Source organism: Chelonoidis abingdonii, chromosome 3, assembly GCF_003597395.2.
Source record: "Chelonoidis abingdonii isolate Lonesome George chromosome 3, CheloAbing_2.0, whole genome shotgun sequence".
Lineage (NCBI taxonomy): Eukaryota > Metazoa > Chordata > Testudines > Testudinidae > Chelonoidis > Chelonoidis abingdonii.
This window is the reverse complement of record NC_133771.1, coordinates 215,745,170-215,765,446: the sequence shown is the minus strand read 5'-3', so window position 1 is coordinate 215,765,446 and position 20,277 is coordinate 215,745,170. Positions and strand designations below refer to the sequence as shown.

At 43.5% G+C, this 20,277-nt stretch overlaps 1 protein-coding gene and 2 long non-coding RNA genes across 5 annotated transcripts in view; 1 reads left to right on the top strand and 2 right to left on the bottom strand.

The window, feature by feature from the left end:
* The window catches only part of POLR1B (RNA polymerase I subunit B), a 29,644-nt gene extending 9,941 nt beyond the window's left edge, over nucleotides 1–19,703 (top strand). For both annotated transcript variants that reach the window (XM_032770543.2, XM_075064539.1), the window contains 9 exons: nucleotides 1,595–1,766; nucleotides 7,753–7,924; nucleotides 8,821–9,102; nucleotides 9,710–9,843; nucleotides 10,323–10,493; nucleotides 11,670–11,826; nucleotides 14,476–14,672; nucleotides 15,611–15,864; nucleotides 17,671–19,703. In XM_032770543.2, the coding sequence (XP_032626434.2) occupies nucleotides 1,595–1,766; nucleotides 7,753–7,924; nucleotides 8,821–9,102; nucleotides 9,710–9,843; nucleotides 10,323–10,493; nucleotides 11,670–11,826; nucleotides 14,476–14,672; nucleotides 15,611–15,864; nucleotides 17,671–18,553 (2,422 nt within the window). In that variant the 3' untranslated portion in view covers nucleotides 18,554–19,703. The remainder of the gene's footprint in view (nucleotides 1–1,594; nucleotides 1,767–7,752; nucleotides 7,925–8,820; nucleotides 9,103–9,709; nucleotides 9,844–10,322; nucleotides 10,494–11,669; nucleotides 11,827–14,475; nucleotides 14,673–15,610; nucleotides 15,865–17,670) is intronic.
* Nucleotides 1–20,277, bottom strand: part of LOC142046622 (uncharacterized) — a 38,553-nt gene that overhangs the window by 8,194 nt on the left and 10,082 nt on the right. The window contains exons 2-3 of one of the 2 annotated variants that reach the window (XR_012655643.1): nucleotides 4,202–4,284; nucleotides 2,468–3,428 (exon numbers count right to left, since the gene is read on the bottom strand). This is a non-coding gene — a long non-coding RNA (uncharacterized LOC142046622). Of the gene's footprint in view, nucleotides 1–2,467; nucleotides 3,429–4,201; nucleotides 4,285–20,277 lie in introns of those variants that run through there. The other variant, XR_012655642.1, reaches the window with a different exon arrangement.
* LOC142046623 (uncharacterized) lies at nucleotides 4,548–17,662 on the bottom strand. Its single transcript, XR_012655644.1, has 2 exons — nucleotides 17,007–17,662; nucleotides 4,548–5,454 (listed from the first exon to the last, which is right to left on the bottom strand). It is a non-coding gene; the product is annotated as an uncharacterized LOC142046623 (long non-coding RNA).

Sequence of the window (20,277 nt, the reverse complement as noted above, 5' to 3'; positions counted from 1 at the left end):
TGAGCATGATTTCAGAGGATGGCTGCAGACTCGGTCCTTCATGCGTTTTGCCATATGGCTTTATGTAGTGAGTTTTATAAGAGATCTAAATATCCTCAATACTGAGAGAGAGATGTTAGGAAATTGAATAGTGAGCCCAGCCTTAACTCTGAATCTACAGTACCACAGCCTGCTTGGCATTTAACCCACTGTTTGAAGTCCTTTGCAGCACTTGAGCACAACAGGGTGAGCAAAGTTTACCGTAAAAGGTTTTTGGAGGGTATATCTTTAGGTAGAGGAGAATAACACTTGCTCTGTGGAATAACATAGGACACTGCATCCCATTCTAGTTTTAACTCTGAATATTTTAATGGCGGGGGGGAGGAAGTGGTATTAGGGAATCCCTGGTTTATGGTACAGGTGTTTTGAGTTCAGGAGCTCTTGCTTCTAGCCCTTGAAAGGAAGTGATTGGAAGGTTCCAGAGTCCTTGACCTCAAGCCAGCCTACTGGTAACTCAGAGGGTTAGAAATGTTAAGAGTCAGAGTCATCTGGAAGGACAAGAGTCAGGAGTAAGAATCCTTCATGATGGTCCTCAGAGGATCGGAATTTCAAGGTTAAACTCTCTTTTTCCTTTAAAAATATCCAGGGCTGTTTGTCAATGTGGACTAATCTGCACATCGGAAAGGGCTTTCAGTTGAAGTGGGAGGTGAGACAGGAGGAAGCTGAAGGCAATAGACAGGGTGTGCACCTCTGACAGGAATTTAGGAAGTCTGTACTCTGTCTTGCCCACGTTAAGCAGTATTCAGACCAAAATTTTGTAACTGAGTGCTCTGCTGGGACATGATAGGAGCTTTGATTGTGATGTTACAGGGCAGTAACAGAGTTCTAGTGAGTACATTTTCTACTTACCATTTATTTTGAGGGAGACAAAGTAGGTGAAGTAATATCTTTTATTGAACCAGCTTCCGTTGGTGGAAGGGACAAGTTAGAAAGCTGTGTCCCACCAGCAGAAGTTGATCCAGTAAAAGATATAACCTTGCCTACCTTGTCTCTCTCCTATCCTGGGACCAACATGGCTACGGTAACTCAGAAAACATTTATTTTGAGTGCATTTTGTGTTACTGTTTCTCTATGGAACACAGTTAATGTTGCATATATATGAGTGCACCACATTTTATGTGAATCTGTGTATGAAATTTAGCCTTCATGTGGACCTGTCTCAAAATACTCCATGGCAACTTGAATAATTTTGTGCTTCTAAATCAGTTTGGTGCTTAAAAAGGTGTAGAATTAACATTCCAGGAGTCTCTCTTCTTCCAAATAACAGGCACAGTACAGGTAGCAGCAGCGCGGGCTCACCTGCTGATGTGCCTCAGTCATGTTCTGGAAGATTGCATCTCCTAAAAATGATGAGAGGGATGTCTCTAAATCCTTTCAGTCCATGGTCTTCATTGAAATTTCTGAAAAACCCCCAGACGTGTGGGGAAAACTGTTACACAGCTTAACTTCTGAGTTAGTGAATAAGAGTTTGGTCAACGGCTGTTCAGCCCGGAGCTTGGAACATAGATCCTGTTAGAGATGAAGTTAATTGACCCCTTTCTTCCTATTCCTACAGTCAGTGCATCTGTGTACACTTGAAAACCAAAACCGAGAAGTTCTACTTGCTTTGTCTGATGACCCGGAAGCTGTTTGCTTTTGCCAAAGAAGAGTGCATGGAGGAGAATCCAGACAGCCTTATGAATCAGGAGGTGCTTACCCCTGGGCAGCTTTACCTCATGTTCTTAAAGGTAATGCCTTAAAGTGTTTAAAGCTGTGAGTGGCAGGAGAACCTCTAGATACATAGAAAAGAGAGCAAATCTGTATCCAGAACGGGGTATTTGAATGACTCGTATAAGAGGAGCTTGTGAGGAGGCAGCTGGGCTCTGGTGGATCATGTTGAGATTCAAGAGATCTAGGTGTTTCCAACTCTGCCCCTGGTTTGCTGTGTGACCTTGGATATGTCCCTTAACCTGTCTGTGCCTGTTAACCTGTCTGTGAAATAGGGATGATGCTCTTTGCCCATCCTCATTTGTTAGACCACTATAACACCTACAGCGAGAGCGAAATATTCTCCACTAACACACCACACACGTGATTCTCACTCCTGAATTCGCACCTCAGCTTCCCAGCATTAAGCTGGCACCACTCCCTCAGTCGACACCTGTGCTGAATGCTGCCGGCAGACCCCAGTCTTACCCAGCTCAGGCCTGCACTCTAAGGATTTCACTTTTGAGTCACTCCAGGCCAACCTCGTGTCAGTTGTAGGACTGCACGTATGTCTTACATTTCCCAAGTGTTCAAGGAGACATCTGTGGGCAGATTTCAAACCCACATACATCACGGGACACTCAGGCAGCACTGGTGTTGGATATGACCATTTGTACAGGACATCTTTCTACCACAAGTCCACAAGCCTGCTTCATCCTTCTTCAAAACCATCTCTAGGAAAGAAAGCTCAGAAACTCCTAAGTATGCTAATACGAGGCATCATCAGACACTGAGTAGGATGTGCTGAGTTAAGTACTTTGAGGTGGAGTAGCGAAGAGTGTATTTGGCTGCGTTGATACAGTGGAGCTGTTCTAATGCACCAAAGATAACAAGGAGGAGTTTGCATCAGGGCTGCAGTAAAGTGCACCGAATGATTGGAGAGCAAATGGCTGCACCAGAGCCTCAAACTGCTGCCAGTTCTGGAAAGCAAGCACCAAAGGGTGCCGTGATGTCTGAACATGTTGGGAGAGTGCTGAGATACCGTTTGAATCAAGTGACCAAAGCACCAGTGGATGATGTGTTGGGACAGAAGTGTAAAGACACCAGATCCAAGACACAAGCAAAAAAATATTTTTTTTTAGTTAGATTGGCCAGGAAGGTTAGAAATATCAAAAGATCTGCTTTGGGCTGATCTGTAGGGAACACCTTCCCCAGACTAGATAAGGAAGGAACTGGCTTGGAATCCATGGGCAGCAATACTAGAGTGAGTGTTGTGGGATAGGACACCCATTGGGAGTTACGGTGGAGGGAGTTCTGCTGGCTTCATACCCGGGGACGCTGACCCAGGAGTGAGAATCCTACGTCTATAGAGAAGCAGAATTAGAGGTAGATAATTTCTTCCTACTGAGGAAACGGTCTCAATGCAGTAGTAGTGAAGCATCAAGAAGAACTTTTTGTTCAACTGCCCCATGTTAGTTCTTTTTTTCCATTATAGAGGGAGCTAGTCACAACCCCTCTATTTAGATTGACTAACACTTTGCTTTATTAAAAGATTCTTACAACCTTTTTGGAGAAACTGATACCATCGTTGTTTGCAGCATCTAGGTATAAAGTGTTCATCCATCAGTTCAGTCCCTTAAATCTCCGCGGCACCCTGGTTTGCTGCCTGTCACATGGTGCATTACATGGCATATGAATCTTGACTGCAAGTGAGGGAGGAAAGGGTTAGAATTATTAAGATGCTGCTGTTGTGGCTCTCATATGCTAACCTGAACGTGGCCCCAGTCTTCTTTGGACAGCATGTAAGTTTGTGCCGCTGTCCTCGTCCTGTCCCTTAGCCAGCCATGGCCCTATGTGCTGAGAAGGCACAGTCTGGGGCACAATGAAGCCCATTCTTTTCACGTCTGCCCAGTGGTGCCTGAGCTGAAGTGCTTTCAGAAACCATAACGGGGGGAGTTGCAGGTGGCAGAAGCTACGGGTGCATTTGCTCTAATAATCACTGGGGATTACAAATTAGAATAACTGTAGCTGCAAATACTCATTTTGTGTCTTTCTCTCGTTGTATAGGACGTGGTTCTCAACCAGGAGTCCAGGCTCCCTGGGGGGCTGTGAGCAGGTTTCAGGGGGGCCACCAAGAAGGGCCAGCATCAGATTTGCTGGGGCCTAGGACAGAAAGCTGAAGCCCCACTGCCTGGGGCTGAAGCCAAAGCCTGAGCAACTTAGCCTCATGGGGCCCTCTGTGGCATGGGGCCCCAGGCAATTGCCCTGCTAGCTACCCCCTAACACTGGCCCTGGCTTTTATATGCAGAAAACCAGTTTTTGTGGCACAGACGGGCCATGGAATTTTTATAGTATGGGAGGGGCAGAGGGTCATCTCAGAAAGGAAAAGGTTGAGATCCCCTGGTATAGGAGACCTTTGTGCTATGTCAGTTCGACGGGGCTCTGAACAGAGGCATTTGCAATACTGGTCTGTTACCTGTTCATGAGCTCGTTCAGAAAGGAGTAGCGATGCAGGACATCACAGCATGGAGTAGAGTTTGCACAAATTGTGATTGTTGTCTCTTCCAAAAGACAGGGAAGGATGGGCTTGTGGTTAAGGCATTGGGCTGGGACTTGGGAGATCTGGGCTCCATTTCTGGCTTTGCCACTGATTTCTTGTGTGATCTTGATTTGTCATTTAAATATCTCTGCACCTTGATTTCCCCATCAGTAAAATATATCTCACACCGTGCAGATCTGATGTCAGGGTTAGTGTCCCCCTCTGTCTGCCGGCACAACTGATGCAAATAATTCATAAAATTGGTTAAACAGACGATTCAGAGTAGTCTAGATTGGTATTTTATTTCTATAGTATTTTATCTGATCTCAGAGCATTTTAGGGAGCCATTAAGTATATGAAGAAGCGATAGCATTCTGGCAAATTTAGTAACTGTAATTTTAGAATCTTCACACGTGCTGCTGAAATAACAGATGTAAATTAACGGAGATGGAATCAGATGTATGTCACCAGGCTGGTGTGAGCTGGGAGCAAGTTTTGCCTAGAACAGCAGTTAGTTCACTTATTCTTTTTTAATATTTTTATGCTCTCCTTGCAATGATGATTCAGAAATAAAAAATGAATCTTGACTATCAGCATAGGAGTAAAATATCAACAGTAATTAAGGAAATCAAGTCAATAAAATGCATTAATTTTGGAGCAGTTTACAGACTTAATAAGAATAAGCCAAGTCAATTCAGGGTGGGGATAATCCTCCATTACTATAAATCATTTCGGGATCAAGGGCAGCAATGAAGTCAGGTAAGAGCCTTTTCAGACCCTTTAAGTTAGGCAAGTTCTCTTGTGCTGCTGAATGAACCTGGAGACAATCCTAGAATCATACTGACGTCCTTCACTTCACACGTAGTCTCTGGCTTCTTAGATATACCATCTTCCTTTCCAAAAAGCTTTACTTCTCAGTAATCAGTTAGAGTATGCATCAAACGCTGCAGACTTTTGTATCTTCAGTTCTCTCCTGAAACCCTGCTTCACCACACTAACAGCTTCAGCAACAAAACTGACATTCTCAGCAATACATGTCCTCAGTTTTTCCTACCTTTCCCTCTGTACATCTCATCCCTTTACATGCCTGTCATTCTTGGTGGTGCCTTTGATTCTTTTCCACTTTGGCAGGTCCCTGCCCTCTGACTCCTCTTCCTCTGTGAGATCAAGTGTGGTCTTGTTCCCTTCACCTTAGGGGAAAAAAAATTCTGAATTCCCGCCTGCCTCTCACTGTCTCCAGTGGGCTTTGCTCAGGGTGACCTTGAATCCTATTCCTTCTGCTCACACCTGGATCCCATTTTACTTCAGTTCCTGTCCTCATCACTCCACCAGAACTGCCCCAACAAGGGTCACAAATGCCCTTCTCCTAGCTGAATCTTTTCCCACGTCTCTGTTGGTGTTCCTCAGTGTTCTGCCTTCAGGCCCCTCCTCTCTTCCTTGTGCATTCTCGTGGCAATTCCATCTACTCCCTTGTTTCTGATGTCCTTCGTCTCTTAGCCTTGCAGCTTCAGGGTGATCGTCTGACTCTTTATCTCCCCCCGCACTAGATCTTGTGAAGACTTGCTCTTTAATGTTACTTTCCCTTGCTTTATCCACCTGTGTGCTGCTCCTCTCCCCTTCTCTTCTCTAGCTTTCCTGCTTCTCACTAGTCCAACTGTCCAAAATACTACTTCTGAAATCATCTCCTCAAGGCTCCTCCTTGAATCACTGTTGGTTTACTGTGGAAGATTAAAGCTAATTGTTCCTACCTTCAAGCCCCAACCTAATGCCCACAGCTATGTCTCTGCTTTAATTTCTCCCTACTCCCCCTTGTGCTGTCCATCGGACTCCCCGGCCCTTGTCATGCTATTCCATCCATCCTTCATTCTGCTTTTTGCAGTTTGTTTTGTTGTCTCTTCACCTGGAATACTTAGCTCCACAGAAGTATGTGGTACTTTACACAGCATAGTAAGACACATCTGTTCTAAAGAGCTTACAGTCTAAAACAGACAAGTCAAAAAGAGGCCTAAACCAATAATTATTGGTGAAAAGGCAGCAGAAGATAGGGAGATATGTGAGTAATCTGTTGTTAATAATAAAACAAAATAGTTATGTCTTGTCCATTTCTGGGCCTTTCATCATTATAAGTTCAATCATTGTCAGTATTTGGTCCTGCCATGAGGGCAGGGGACTGGACTCAATGACCTCTCGAGGTCCCTTCCAGTCCCAGAGTCTATGAATCTATGTAACATGGATGTAGTCCTGTTCTAAACGTTGTCAGTGTAGCTCTATAAAAATGTCACTGTGAAGCATTTATAATCCACAGTAAGAGCATGCAAGACCAAAATATCCCCGTCTGTGCTGTCAGACTCAGTGGGTAACCCATGCATATAACTAATTCTTTAGAGCATGTCTATTTGCCACTTCTTTAAAATCTGCTTTTAGCATCGTTTTTTAATGGAAGTTTGTGTTTGGAAGAACAAAACTCCTCAGCTACTGCAGTGGCTTGTGCCTTTGGAATTGAAGAGAAAAATCTAAATCCAAGGTGTTTAAAGGCTTATGATGTGTTCTGTTGAAGGAAGCCCCACCTGCACTGCAGGGAGTGGAAACACTGGGGACTGAAGTGGGCTGTCTGTGGTCAGACAGACTAGCTAGCCCTGAACCAATAAACCAGGCCTTCCTAGCGGGCTGCAGCCCTGCTCTGGCACAGTTGTGGAGGAGCCCACCACCCCTTCCAGGTGTGTTTGAATGACAACATATGATGTCTTTACCTTGAATCAGCTTGGCTGTATGCAGTGCATTTCTTTTAATAAAGAGTTGGAAGCAGTGGCAAATACCTTACTCTTCCCTGTTATCAGAATAGTGAACATCTGAGCTCATTCAAGTACAAAAATTACAGCCCTAATGACCCTCCAAAAACAATAATCTAAAATGTGTGTGTGTGTGTGTGTGTGTGTATGTATATATAGCAGTTTCTAAAAACTTGAGCTTCGAAGTCAAATTATGCCTTCTTTGTAAGGCAGCTCAACCCTTTGCTGGTTGTCACTTCATCAGCGTGTTCAATGTCCAGTGAACCAAAAGGTCAGATGTACTTGCAGTGATGACACATTTCAGCAGATGTTGAATTGTTGCAGAATAATACACTTGCGCTGCATATTGCATTAATGATCCACTTCACTTTTTATGGGTTTCTCCACATACTTAAGAAATTCATACCTGTAGTTGATAAATCAGGAGATGATTGCAAAACTGGTGGATTTCACTGACAGTGTGCCTTTCAGTGTTGAAATGGTATCGTTAACATAATTCGGGGGAGGTGGGGATTAATCTAGAATGATAGAAATTAACAATGGGTAGTTTTATCTAATCACCAAAAGATCTAGTTCATTCTTTTGTCAGTGTGGGAGAGTCTAGACAGTATATTAATCAGTTACATCACATGCTTCAGACACAGGGCTGTTTCATGTTTTTACTGTCCTAGTTTAACACGTCTCATTTTTAAACCTTAGGAGAGGATGGAAGCTTGGTTGCTTTCTGTTAAAGTAGCCTTGGACAAAAGATCTCAGAAGACCAATATAACCATCAATTCAGAAAATATGATGAAGCTATTCAGCATGGGAATTGATGTTACAAGGCCATTTGAATATCTCCTTGCTACTGGTAACCTGCGCTCTAAAACAGGTAAATTTTATCTTGAACCTCATTCCATTCCTGTGAAACAATTTTAGGTCTTCACAGAGGGATGCTGATGGAAATACATTTTTTTCAAGCCTCTTCTCTTAAAGTATCATTTTGTCTACTGAATATTTGCTCAAGTTGATTTCACGAAACTCATGAACAAGAAGCTTTTTGACAAAAGGATTAGATTTTTCCTCAGACTTGGATCATATGTATATTAAAACACAGATACAGGATTTTATAAATATCTTTACATTTAGCATTGCTAAAAGAAGCCACATTGATTGCTTTGAAAATGTCTGTTCTCCATAGAAAAGGAACAGTATGGTGTGTGGAAGTGCTAGCTACTTCTGTGTGCTCCCTCCCCTCTGAGTTAAACTATCCAAGTGCAGTAGGTTCTATCATCAGAGCCCATTCAATCCTTGGCCTGTGCACTGAGGCTGCAAACATAATGTCTATTATGATACTGTTTTATGTCCACCAGAGACTGGGCTCAGACTACAATAGGCCAGAAAATTTCCAATGAGGTGAAACTTCAATGAAAAATACGGAAACAAATTGATAAAATTTCCATGGAAAAAACATAGTTTTGCAGTCAGCTTTGAGAGGGTTAACTCACTTCACATAGCGTGCCGAACAGGCGTGAGGAACTTTTGGTTGCTACCAATTTGAGCTGGATTTGACCCAGTGACCTGGCATGTAAAAGCTGTATCGCCCACTACCAGTCCATTGAACCCCTCAAATGTTGATATAGCTTAATAAGCTGAGAATCTCCTTTGATGTCAATCTTTTAGACTTCTATGCATGAGTTTAATGAAGACGATTTATAGAATTGTATTTTGCAAATGTCCTTCATTAATATCAGCTCACACATTAAAGCTGGCTTTTGTTTTTTAAAGGTCTGGGTATGCTACAAGATTCTGGGCTGTGTGTGGTGGCAGACAAGCTGAATTTTATTCGTTACCTGTCCCATTTTCGCTGCGTACACAGAGGTGCCGCGTTTGCCAAGATGAGAACCACCACAGTGCGCAAACTGCTCCCAGAATCCTGGGGCTTCCTGTGCCCTGTGCACACCCCTGACGGAGAGCCCTGTGGGCTGATGAACCATATTACGACTGTCTGTGAAATAGTGACGCAGTCATCCTACACCTTGTCCCTGCCACCTTTGCTCTGCTCCTTAGGTAGGTTCCATCGAGTTAATAACTTAAGAAAACATAGAGAAAACCGCTGATGATATTCTCTGCAGGACCCCACAGACCGTGTCTTCACTGGATATCATTAAAACAAAAACACTTCAACCAGGCTAAACCTGCATTTTGGTTAATGACAAAAATAATGCATTGCTTCCATAGCACTGACGTTTTTAAAATGTTGATTGAATAGGAATCCATTTACTTGGGGGTATTGAACTAATAAAAGCTGCAGACTGTAGAATGAGCAGGTTCATGTGTACAGAAAGAGAAATGCATAGAAATGTCTCCAAAAAGTGTTGTCATTTGCACATTTATAAATTCATCAATGACTATTTAGTAAAAGAACAACTCATCTAAGCATTTTATTTTCTTGTGGTCATCAAACCACTTTTTGTTGTTTTAAATCTGGATGTAATTCAGGCAGCATATGGAAAAATACTGTATACCTGATATTTAGATTCTTAATATATGTAGCGGGCAAAGTAAAAGGTAAAGCATTTCCAGTATGCTGGTCTAGAATGTTTCTAAGATCCTGAAGAGTGTTTGGTGTGGATCACTACTTTCAACGTTTATGATTTCCTTGGTTTCTTCCCAGGTGTCACTCCCGTTGATGGAACTCCAAGCCAACCCTATGCAGAGTGTTACCCAGTCACACTGGATGGCTCGTTAGTGGGCTGGGTAGAAAAAGATATGGCTCCTACGATTGCAGATACTCTCCGGCACTTTAAGGTTGCCTTGTTTGATGTGACTTGACTTAAAAGCAGCAGTCTGAATGTACTGTGCTAGACAGTATGCAATGTGGTGCACCTGGAGGCTTGCCTCAGATTCTGAAATAATTTTTAACGCATTCCAGATGTTTCCTCTCTTCATTTTTGTGCCTGACTGATTCATTTGGTTTTATTTGAATTTTAAGAATTGAATCTCACAATGTTATTTAATTTTATATTATGATTATTTTATACCTATTTATAAGGCATTGCTGCATCAAGGTGTGTGTTGGTTGTAGCAATTTAAAATGCAGTTGTTTTTCTCCATTTTGTAGAGATTTCGATGCAAATATATTTTTAAATATATATGAAACAGTGAATTTGTGTAGCTACTTGTGTGACTAAGATTTTCATTTGGAGGGGAAAATGGGCTATTGGATGCAAAAAACTTTATTTATTACAAGTTTTCTAACTAGCTTTTTTCTGTGCATGTGAGAATAGGTAATGCAAGAAAAGAAAATTCCAGCCTGGACTGAAGTGGTCCTTATTCCAATGACAGGAAAACCCAGTCTGTATCCAGGATTATTCATTTTTACTACCCCTTGCAGGATGGTTCGGCCTGTGAGAAATTTGGCCTTGGGAAAGGAAGAATTGATTGGTACTCTGGAACAGGTACTGTGCATGGGTCTGTCTAACGTGTTTGTTTATTACAAAGCAGTAGCCATTACAGAAAAGTCTTTGATCCAAAAATAACACTCACCTTACAAAAATATCTGTGAAAGGAACAATGAAGGGGAGGTGGGAAGCTGATCTTGTCAACAAGGCAGTTAAGTTTGCTTGGGTGACCTTAGCGTTTTCTAGCTTTTTACTGGTGTGTATTTTGATAACCACTTTTGTGCTTGTAAGGGTTTTTACCCTTCAGTTACTGATATGTGCTCTCAATATTAACTGTGCCTGAATGAAGGCTTTTATGTAGATTACTTTCTTGTGTTCACCTACCCTGTCTTCTGGCATGACACTTTGCTTTCAGAAAGAGTGCTTACATAGTGACTTAAAAACGTGGAAAGGCTGGAGTAACTTTCCCCTTCCCAGTTTTATTTCCCCTCTTCAGGACTGGAAATTATATGAGGAGGGTTGTTTACGTATACACCGGGGTAGGCAACCTATAGCACATGTGCCAAAGGTGGCACGTGAGCTGATTTTCAGTGGCACTCACACTGCCCAGGTCCTGGTCACCAATCCGGAAGGCTCTGCATTTTAATTTAATTTTAAATGAAGCTTCTTAAACATTTTAAAACCTTATTTACTTTACAGACAACAATAGTTTAGTTATATATTATAGACTATAGAAAGAGACCTTCTAAAAAGGTTAAAATGTATGACTGGCCTACGAAACCTTAAATTAGAGTGAATAAATGAAGACTCGGCACCTCACTTCTGAAAGGCTGCCGACCCCTGGTATACACTGAGTGGGGTGTCTGACTTCCATCTCACACTGCAACAGTAGCGTGGCTCTGGTGACAGTGGCAGGACCAGGCTAGCTGCCCCAAATACAGTGAACCTGAACCCTGTAGGCACATACTAGCATATGCTGCCGTTGCATGTGGTACCGCAGCCACGTTCCTGTGGTTAGTGCGCTAGTGCAGATGAGAACTGGCATGAATATGTCCATGCAAGCTGAGAATCACATCCCTAGCTCAGGACAGAAGTAGCCGTAGTGATGTTGGTTTTTGCATAGCCATCTTTACGCACTAATACACTCAGTTATCAAGTAGAGCAGCTGGAGCTCTGAACGTGATTGGAGACAGCTTTATTTACCTTTACAAAGATCAACTTTGCTTATCTCAGGTCTTCATGAACATTGCTGTCCTTGAGGATGAAATTGTACCTGGCGTGACCACTCACCAGGAGCTCTTTCCTCATAGCATGCTGAGTGTGGTAGCCAACTTCATTCCATTCTCTGATCACAACCAGAGTCCCAGAAACATGTACCAATGCCAGATGGGTAAGTATTGTGCTAAATATTGCCATCAAACAATGCCCCAAGTTTCCACATGCAGGAGGAAGGAAAAGAATCAGATCCTTGAGTCCTTCATTCCCCTTTCCTTTGTATCCTCCTTAGCTTTGCAGGAGGGGAGAACCTCCAACAAACCTTAGGGGGCTGTTGGTTTCCTTCACAACCCCATGGGACTTGGGAGGCTCATTAGTATCTCTTGCGAGCCTTGCAAAGGAAAGGACTTAAGAGTCCTCGTTTCTTATGTGCAGTGCTGAGCTCTCTGGAGCTGACGTTCTCCAAGGTGAACTTCTCCTAGGGGAAGTTACTGTTTCAAATTATAGTCAAAGGCACAAGACCTCAGCAGAGTCCAAGGAAATTGGGTGTGTTTCTCTTTTTTTTCGCTATTAAGTGGCAAATATGTTGAGTGTTGAGAGTGTGTGTCTGCCTGCTATATTTTCAGGGATCCTAATTCAAGAACCCGTCCTCCACTTCACTTCAAAATTTGAAGAAAATGTCTACAAAGAAATTTCTTAACCCCATCAGATTGATGTGACTCATGCCTGAAAGCATGAGAGTTTATATCATTTCTACACTTTGGGGGTTTATTACTGTTGGATGAAATTGTGTCTGTTCTCATTAAACTATGTAAATTCCTAACCCTTTTTTAATCCAGTGAAGTTCTTGGTCTCTGTGATATCTATTGGCAATGAGTTCTACAGCTCAGTTATGGGGGGGGGGGTGTATGTGTGTGTGTGTGTGATCGATCTCCAAGGGTAGTGGCTAAGCTCAGGGGATGGCACGTGAATGTCCTGGACTTGTGCCCCACAGCTCTCCTTGAGGGACAGTTCTTGCAGTATCTAGCAGCCTTAGAGTGATATTAGCGCTATTATCTGCCTTTCATACCATTGACCATGAGGTGTGTGGACTTGTTTCTGCTCCATAGCAACGATGGGTGGGATGCTCTGAATGGTCCTGGCCTTGCCTTGCTGAGTTCCCTCAGAGGGTGGTGTGGCGTAACTGCTCCTCCCTGAGGTGTTCTCGTGTTAAACGAGAGGGGTGATATGTATGTGAGGCCATTGGGGGCTTAGTGATAAGGCATGGGTTGCAATATGTTGCTAACAGACCGCTCTACATCTCCATGTCCCCTGACCTGGCCAGAGCTGTCCATTGTGGTGCTCTGTGTCTGGGGGAGACTGGCACAGCTATGAGGGCTAACTGGCTGAGACTCCATCCCAGACAAGGTGGAGGTGTTGCAGATTAGTTGGGGGAAACAATCGGAAGATAGACCAGGAATAATACTGGCCATTTTGAGGTGTGTCTGCGCCATCTGTGGATCAGGTTTGCAGTCTGGGCTCCGGTAACACTCAGATGCTATTAGAAGAGCTGCCACAGCAAGATCACTTCTTTTCCCTCTCCCCAAAGCGTCACATGACTAAGAGATTGAGTCCATTTCCTTTGGATGCAGACCATGCAACTGTTATCCATACCTTTGTCACTTTGCAAGGTGCTCTCTGGGAGGCTACATCTTAAATCTATCTGGAAACCGCATCTGGTACAGAACTTGGCAGCCTCTGTGTTAAGCATTGTGTATTTCGTGGTCATATTAAACTGGATCTCTGATCTGCACTGACGGCCTGTTGGTTTCTGGGTTGACTTTGTGGTGTTTTAGACCTATCAAGCTGTAAAATGGCCTGACTTTAGGCCCCTCCCCGTGACATACTACCACAGTTGTGGTTAGTGAAGGCACTTGAGCTAAAATTTCAGTGGTGTAAATGAGAGAGCGCAGCTGGCAGGTGTTGAGAGAAGAGTGAGGTTGGGGACTCCAGGTTGGCTTTTGTTGGTGGAGTTTATTAAATGTTCATTAAATCCCTGGTGCTGCTGGCATGGTGCTATTGATGGGTGATTGCCAGAGTCTGCATGGTTTGTATTTTAAGAGTTTACCAAGGGCACTCACTGCTTGGGATGGGTGCTCTTCTCCGTACAACCCTAAGTGAAACCCTAATACAGCCCTAAATGAAAAAGTGCTTCAAGAACTCAGAACTCCACCTTACACCTGCTAGGCAGCAGAGACCAAGGAGTAAGGAATCCTGTTGGAAAGGTTTTGAAGAAGCAGATTTGTAGCTAAGTCATTTTCCCATAGTCTTTTGAAAGTAGTAAAGTGAATAAAACAGCAGCCCATTGTTCAGAAGTTGCATCGCTCATCAATATTCAGACCAGGAGTTAAAAAATATTTTGTAGTATGAAAAATGTAGGACAGAAGAGACATAAGTTAAATGTCACATACAGAAAACCTTGATTTTAATTTTTTATGGTAAGTGTGAAATTGACATTCCATCTGGATATTTTAGAATTACTGTAAGAGGGAGAATATTAAAAATAAACCTTATTAAGTGATAGGAATGGAACTGAATTACTACAGGGGTTTAAGTAGTCGTTTGCAATTTGTGATTCAGGAGGAGGAAGGGAAGTTCTTATCCGCATCAGTGCAGCCTTAAAATGAAAGCTAAGGAGGACTTTTTGGATTTGGGGAAAACATGAACTTTGTCTCCATACACAAGAAGAGACTCTGCAGGCTGGATCAGGTTTATCCCTACCAAAGCCAGGACAGAACATTGTCATTTTTTGCCACTGGATTAATCCGGCTCTTTTTTGTTCTAGGTAAGCAAACTATGGGCTTTCCACTTCTGACTTACCAGGATCGCTCAGATAATAAACTGTACCGACTTCAGACTCCGCAGAGCCCCTTGGTGCGCCCGGCCATGTATGATTACTATGACATGGACAACTATCCAATCGGTACCAATGCAATTGTTGCTGTCATCTCCTACACGGGCTATGACATGGAAGATGCAATGGTAAGTCACTGAAAAGGAAATGGAATATTTTGCCTTGTCTGGTCACATGGGGCTGGAGTTCAAACGTAAATTCTAAAACCCACTGGCTGTGTTGATTCTCAGTTAGGTCATGAATTAAACATCTGTTTGAGTAATTGGCAAAAAAAAAAAAACAATCTTAGTTTGCCACACAGCGAGCATGCACACAACAGCAAGGAAATGAAAAGCCACCTAATTAAAAGTCTGCTTCTCCACCGACAGGCTACACCCCACAGCTCAGACTCCGCTGTGGAGTGTCTGGGGAGCAGGTCTCCCTCATGATATGCTCTTCTCTGCCATTCACCCCCTGGCTCTGCTGCCCAGTCTGCCTTCCTACTGGTTTGGGGACTGCTCAGAGAGGCTGTGCAGCAGGGCCAGAGGGGCAACATCAGAGGATGGAAGTAGCAGTTGGTAAGAGTTTACTTGCCTGCTTTTGCTGGTGCACAAATCTCCCCGTCTGGTAAAGAAGGGGAAATAAATCATTTTTTTTTTTTTTTTTTACATTTATGATGTGGCAGCTGTGACTGGCATCGGCTCATTGTGCTAGGCGCTGGCCTTGCCTCAGTTGAGAAGTGGGTCGGGTCTGAGCGGTCCCGAGTGGGAAGTGTGTGTGGTGTTTATGGGATTGTGATTATTTTGGCGGGGGTGTGATTATTTAGCTAGAGGGATGTTTACAAAAAAAAAGTGGGTCACAGCAATATGTCAGTGCCTTCTCTGCTGAGGTTCAGAAAGCATCTGCGGGCAGAGGAAGGGGACTATAGAAGCCTCGAGGGAGTGACTGTGTAAAATGTAGAGACTGAAATCAGACATGAAGCGTTTTCATCGTGTTTAAAAATGATTGGTTTGGGTAAGTCAGCTTTGAAGCAGCCTCGCTGAAGGGACTCTTCTAAGACTCTGGTTTCTTGGCATGTTTCGTTCAGATTGTGAGTAAGGCTTCATGGGAGAGAGGATTTGCACACGGCAGCGTTTACAAGACAGAGAGCATAGATCTTGCTGAAAAAATCAAACAAGGAGATGACAGTCTGGTGTTTGGAGTCAAGCCTGGTGATCCAAGGGTTATTCAGAATCTGGACGCTGACGGACTGCCGCACGTTGGATCCATACTGCAATATGGAGACCCTTATTACAGCTACCTGAACCTCAGTACTGGGGAGAGCTTCATAACCTATTACAAGTGAGTTCAGAGCTCAGCTGTCCTGGTTATCATCTCACATGTAGAGTTCTGAGAACTGCTCTGACGTGCAGCCAGCACTGTAGGGTTTAGGAGTCCTTTATTCATTCCCTGATTGTTCCAGAGAATGAAAGCATCTGTATCTCTTTTTATAAAACAATTCTCACTGGATGCATGCACTGTAGGGAAGAGTAAGTAATATTGCAGATGGATTTCACACCAGTATATTGGCTCTCCTCTGAGCCCTGCAAGTGTTGAAAAGCTGCAGATGCTTCTTCACAAAGCCAGAGGAAGACACACACACAAGGTGGCTTATCACAAAGTAAAACTGGAGACAGTTCTGGTGAGGAGAGCTTGTGCGTATGAGAATCCTCACCTCCCACTCTCCACTACTCCTCCTGGAGCCATTCTGTGTGTCGTACTGCACTGCTTACATACTCTGAGGCTTCTTTCACGAGAATTTCGTAAGGCTCCCTGGGTAAGATTTTTACAGGTGCTTAAGCAACTGAGGAGCCTAAGTTCTGGTGACTTCCAATGAGAGGTGCGTAGGACCTACAACACTTTGGAAAATGGGAGCTAGGCTCCTGCATCGCTCAGGCAGTGGTTTCCAGTTACCACATTGCTGGGAGATAGGTGGTATCCCTGTCTTACTCGCAGAGAAACCAAGGCACAGGGTCTGTGGCAGAACTAAGAATAGAACCTACCTGTCATGACACTCTGTCTGTGCGCTAGACAAGCACGCCCCTCTCCATGTAGAATCAGTGACCTTCCTCTGTGTGGGTGGGTGATGGCCTCCTCCCGCTGCTGATCTTCAGGCCCAAATGTTAAATGTGACACAAAAAGGATATTTTAAAAATTGGGCTTATGAAAAAAGGCCTAAAAGATGGTGGTTTTGGGGAGAGCAGGCTGGTTCTGCTGTTTGTATTATACCTTAGAAATATCAGAAATCTCAAGGTTTGTCTTCCTTTTTTCCCCTGGGGGATCCCAAAGATATTAGTGAGATTTGACCCCTTAAACTAAGGGGACAAAGGTTTTGAATCTTTTAACAACAAGAACTTTCCCTTTACTAAAATATTAGTTGCTGACGTTAAACAGCCATTAACACAAACAAACATTTTTGAATATTCTGACAAAAAATGGCCTACCCCTTTCAAGTCATCATCTCTCTCTGCATGCTTGTGATCTCACTGTTTCACCAATTCTCTAGTCCTCTTAGGCTGCAGTCAAGACTAGAGATGAATTTCTAAGGGAAAGGGGAAGAGAGGGCAAAATGAAAAGCCTTTTTTAAAAAACCACACGTACAACTTTCATGTCTTTATAGTTCATGATGATGTCATAAAAATAAAGGGGCAAAAGTCCACTTTTTCTCATTTGCAGCTCACATTTAAAGTGTAAAGAAACTTACCAGGTATTGAAACTCAGCTTGACCATCAATTCCCACAGTGCAAAGATTAGTTTTAATTGCTTCTTACTCTACATTGTTCATGGTGCATAAATCACAAATCTTTTAGAAATCCTAGTTTTGATTATTTATTAGAAATGACTTGAGCAGCCTTTGAGGAACCTGCTTTTCAAGTGTAACACTTTCTAAAACCAACCCGAATGCTGTTTCGATCTCCATGCTTACAAAATGGCTTCTTCCGTGGGGAAATGCTGAGCTTCCCAAGACATGGCTTGGCTGTACTACTTATAAAGTCTCTTTCTAAAAGCAGTTTGAGATTATCTCTCTTTCCAGACAAAAGTTCCTGGCACAGAGCTGCGAAGTTAACAACTTTGAAACTTTGACTTTCTTTCTTTTCCCCTTCCCAGGAGTAAGGAAAGTTGCATTGTGGATAACATCAAAGTGTGCAGCAATGACAGTGGAAATGGAAAATTTAAAAGCGTTTGCATCACTATGAGAATCCCTCGTAATCCAACCATTGGGGACAAATTTGCCAGCCGACATGGACAGAAGGGTATTTTAAGCAGACTCTGGCCAGTTGAGGACATGCCATTTACAGAGAGTGGAATGGTTCCAGATCTTCTCTTCAATCCTCATGGCTTTCCATCCCGAATGACCATTGGAATGCTGATTGAGAGCATGGCAGGGAAGTCTGCAGCATTGCATGGCCTCTGTCACGATGCCACTCCCTTCACGTTTTCGGAGGAGAACTCTGCCTTGGAATACTTTGGCAAGATGTTGAAGGCTGCTGGCTATAACTACTACGGAACAGAGCGGATGTACAGTGGAATCAGTGGGGTGGAACTGGAGGCAGACATTTTCATTGGAGTTGTATACTATCAACGCCTGCGTCACATGGTTTCGGACAAGTTCCAAGTGAGGACGACAGGAGCCAGAGATAAAGTCACCAACCAGCCCATTGGTGGGAGGAATGTCCAGGGTGGAATTCGCTTCGGAGAGATGGAACGTGATGCCTTGTTGGCTCATGGCACGTCCTTCTTGCTGCATGACCGTCTCTTCAACTGTTCCGATCGGTCTGTGGCCCACGTCTGTGTCAAGTGTGGCAGTTTGCTTTCTCCTTTGCTGGAGAAGCCTCCGCCTTCCTGGTCCACGACTCGCAATAGGAAATACTACTGTACTGTGTGCAATCAGAGCGACACAATCGACACTGTTTCTGTGCCTTATGTCTTCCGGTATTTTGTGGCTGAGTTGGCAGCCATGAACATAAAAGTGAAACTCGATGTGAACTAACTGGGGACATGAATAGCAATTCAAGTACTCTGGAAAAACTAATTTTTAAATGTCCAGATTTTTCTGTCAGACGATTTATTGGCTCGTATCTTGAAATCCTGCAACAGCTGTGGGATTAGTTTGATTTGTGTACTCAAACTGAGGAGATAATCTGCTAAATTACTTAGCAATCAAATGGAGAAGCGGTACAGATCTCTTAATAGTCACTGTTAGCCCTGTAACAGTCCTCTCTGCTTGTGTTTCATATTAGCCAAAAATCTCTTTAGACAATCAGGTATGAAAACCGAGCAGTGCCAATGCTGTATTGGACTAGTGGGTTGGGAATTAAAGCATTAACTCCTTTTCCCAGATACTGCATCTTGTAACTGTGATGGCTGTGCCAGGCAGGGGATGGACCGCGGTTGTGCTGAAGAGGTTAAATAAAGTGGAATGTCCTGGAACACTGGAAGACCACCGAAAGTCTTTGTTAAAGGAGCAAACCTAATGCCTTAATGGCTGGCACAGTGTTCCTGTCATGTGCAGCCAGACAGGAAAAATCATTTCTTTGTCTATGTGAGAAATACATCTGAAGTGATTAAAAGGGGAAAACACTTGTGATTTGAAGGCATGGCCCAAAGTCAGGGCATGGTAGAGTGGCACTGCTCTAGGAGGCGCTCTGGAGAGAGCCTGCATCAGAGAGGCGCAGTCTGTCATAGTGCCGAGAGTGCAGTCTGCTCCATTCATTGGGGGGAGCAGATTGCTGCTTCCACTCTGCCAGCCCCATTCTGCCAGCCTGTGTGAAGGGGGCAGGCTCTTGTTAGCTCCAGCCCCAGGGCAGCAGCACAAGTTCTTGCTCACCCTCAGCAGCTACTTGGGCCATTCACAGTCTGGGCTTTAAGTCCGATGACTTCCTGCTCTCTCTGCTTCTCTCTGTGTGTGAACAATTAACAGACTAGTTACCTTCACCTGGTGACAGTCAGGTTCTAGTCAGTGTCACTTCCTGGTTCTCAGTCCTAGCATAATTTGGGCTGCAAACACTGCAGCAGCAACATTTAAGTCTTGTCCCTTGTTTAATTTTATTTTTTATTCCATGGAAATGTGACTCTGGCTTTGTAAAAATTCATTTTTAACTAACCTAAACTTGTGGCAAAATAAATCTTTTTATATTCCAGATGAGAGAAATAGCACTTTATTCCGATCTTAGAAAAACAGTAAGAAACCCTGCGGTATTAAATATAAGTAATAACTAAAACAAATTTGGTGATTTTGCTAAATATTATTGAATGTTGCTTCAAAAATGTTAGTTGCAAGTTCATAGTATATTTCTAGCAATTACTGTAAAACTAAAGATGGAAAAATCATTTGTTGTAGTTGCAGCTGCAGCATGATTTCTGTTTAAAGCTGAAATTTGTGACCTCTCGAAAATCCAAGTCCATCTTCTGCCAATTCCTGGCCCAGGGTAGAATATGCTGCACATTGGAGGACATTTGATCAAAGTGTTCCTGAAACACTGGTTGCCTCCCCTTAATGATAGGTTTTCAAAATTTCAGTTCTTCTTCGAGTGCTTGCTCATATCCATTCCAGTAGAACTCGACCGACACGCAGTAAGAAGGAACTGAGGAGCGGCGCGGCCGGCAGGGATATATCACCCGCCAGTGGCGGCGCCACTCTAGGGGGCGGCTGCCGGCCCCGCTGGAGTTGCTAGGGTAAAAGTTTCGACGAACGTGCACGCGCGGCGCATACAT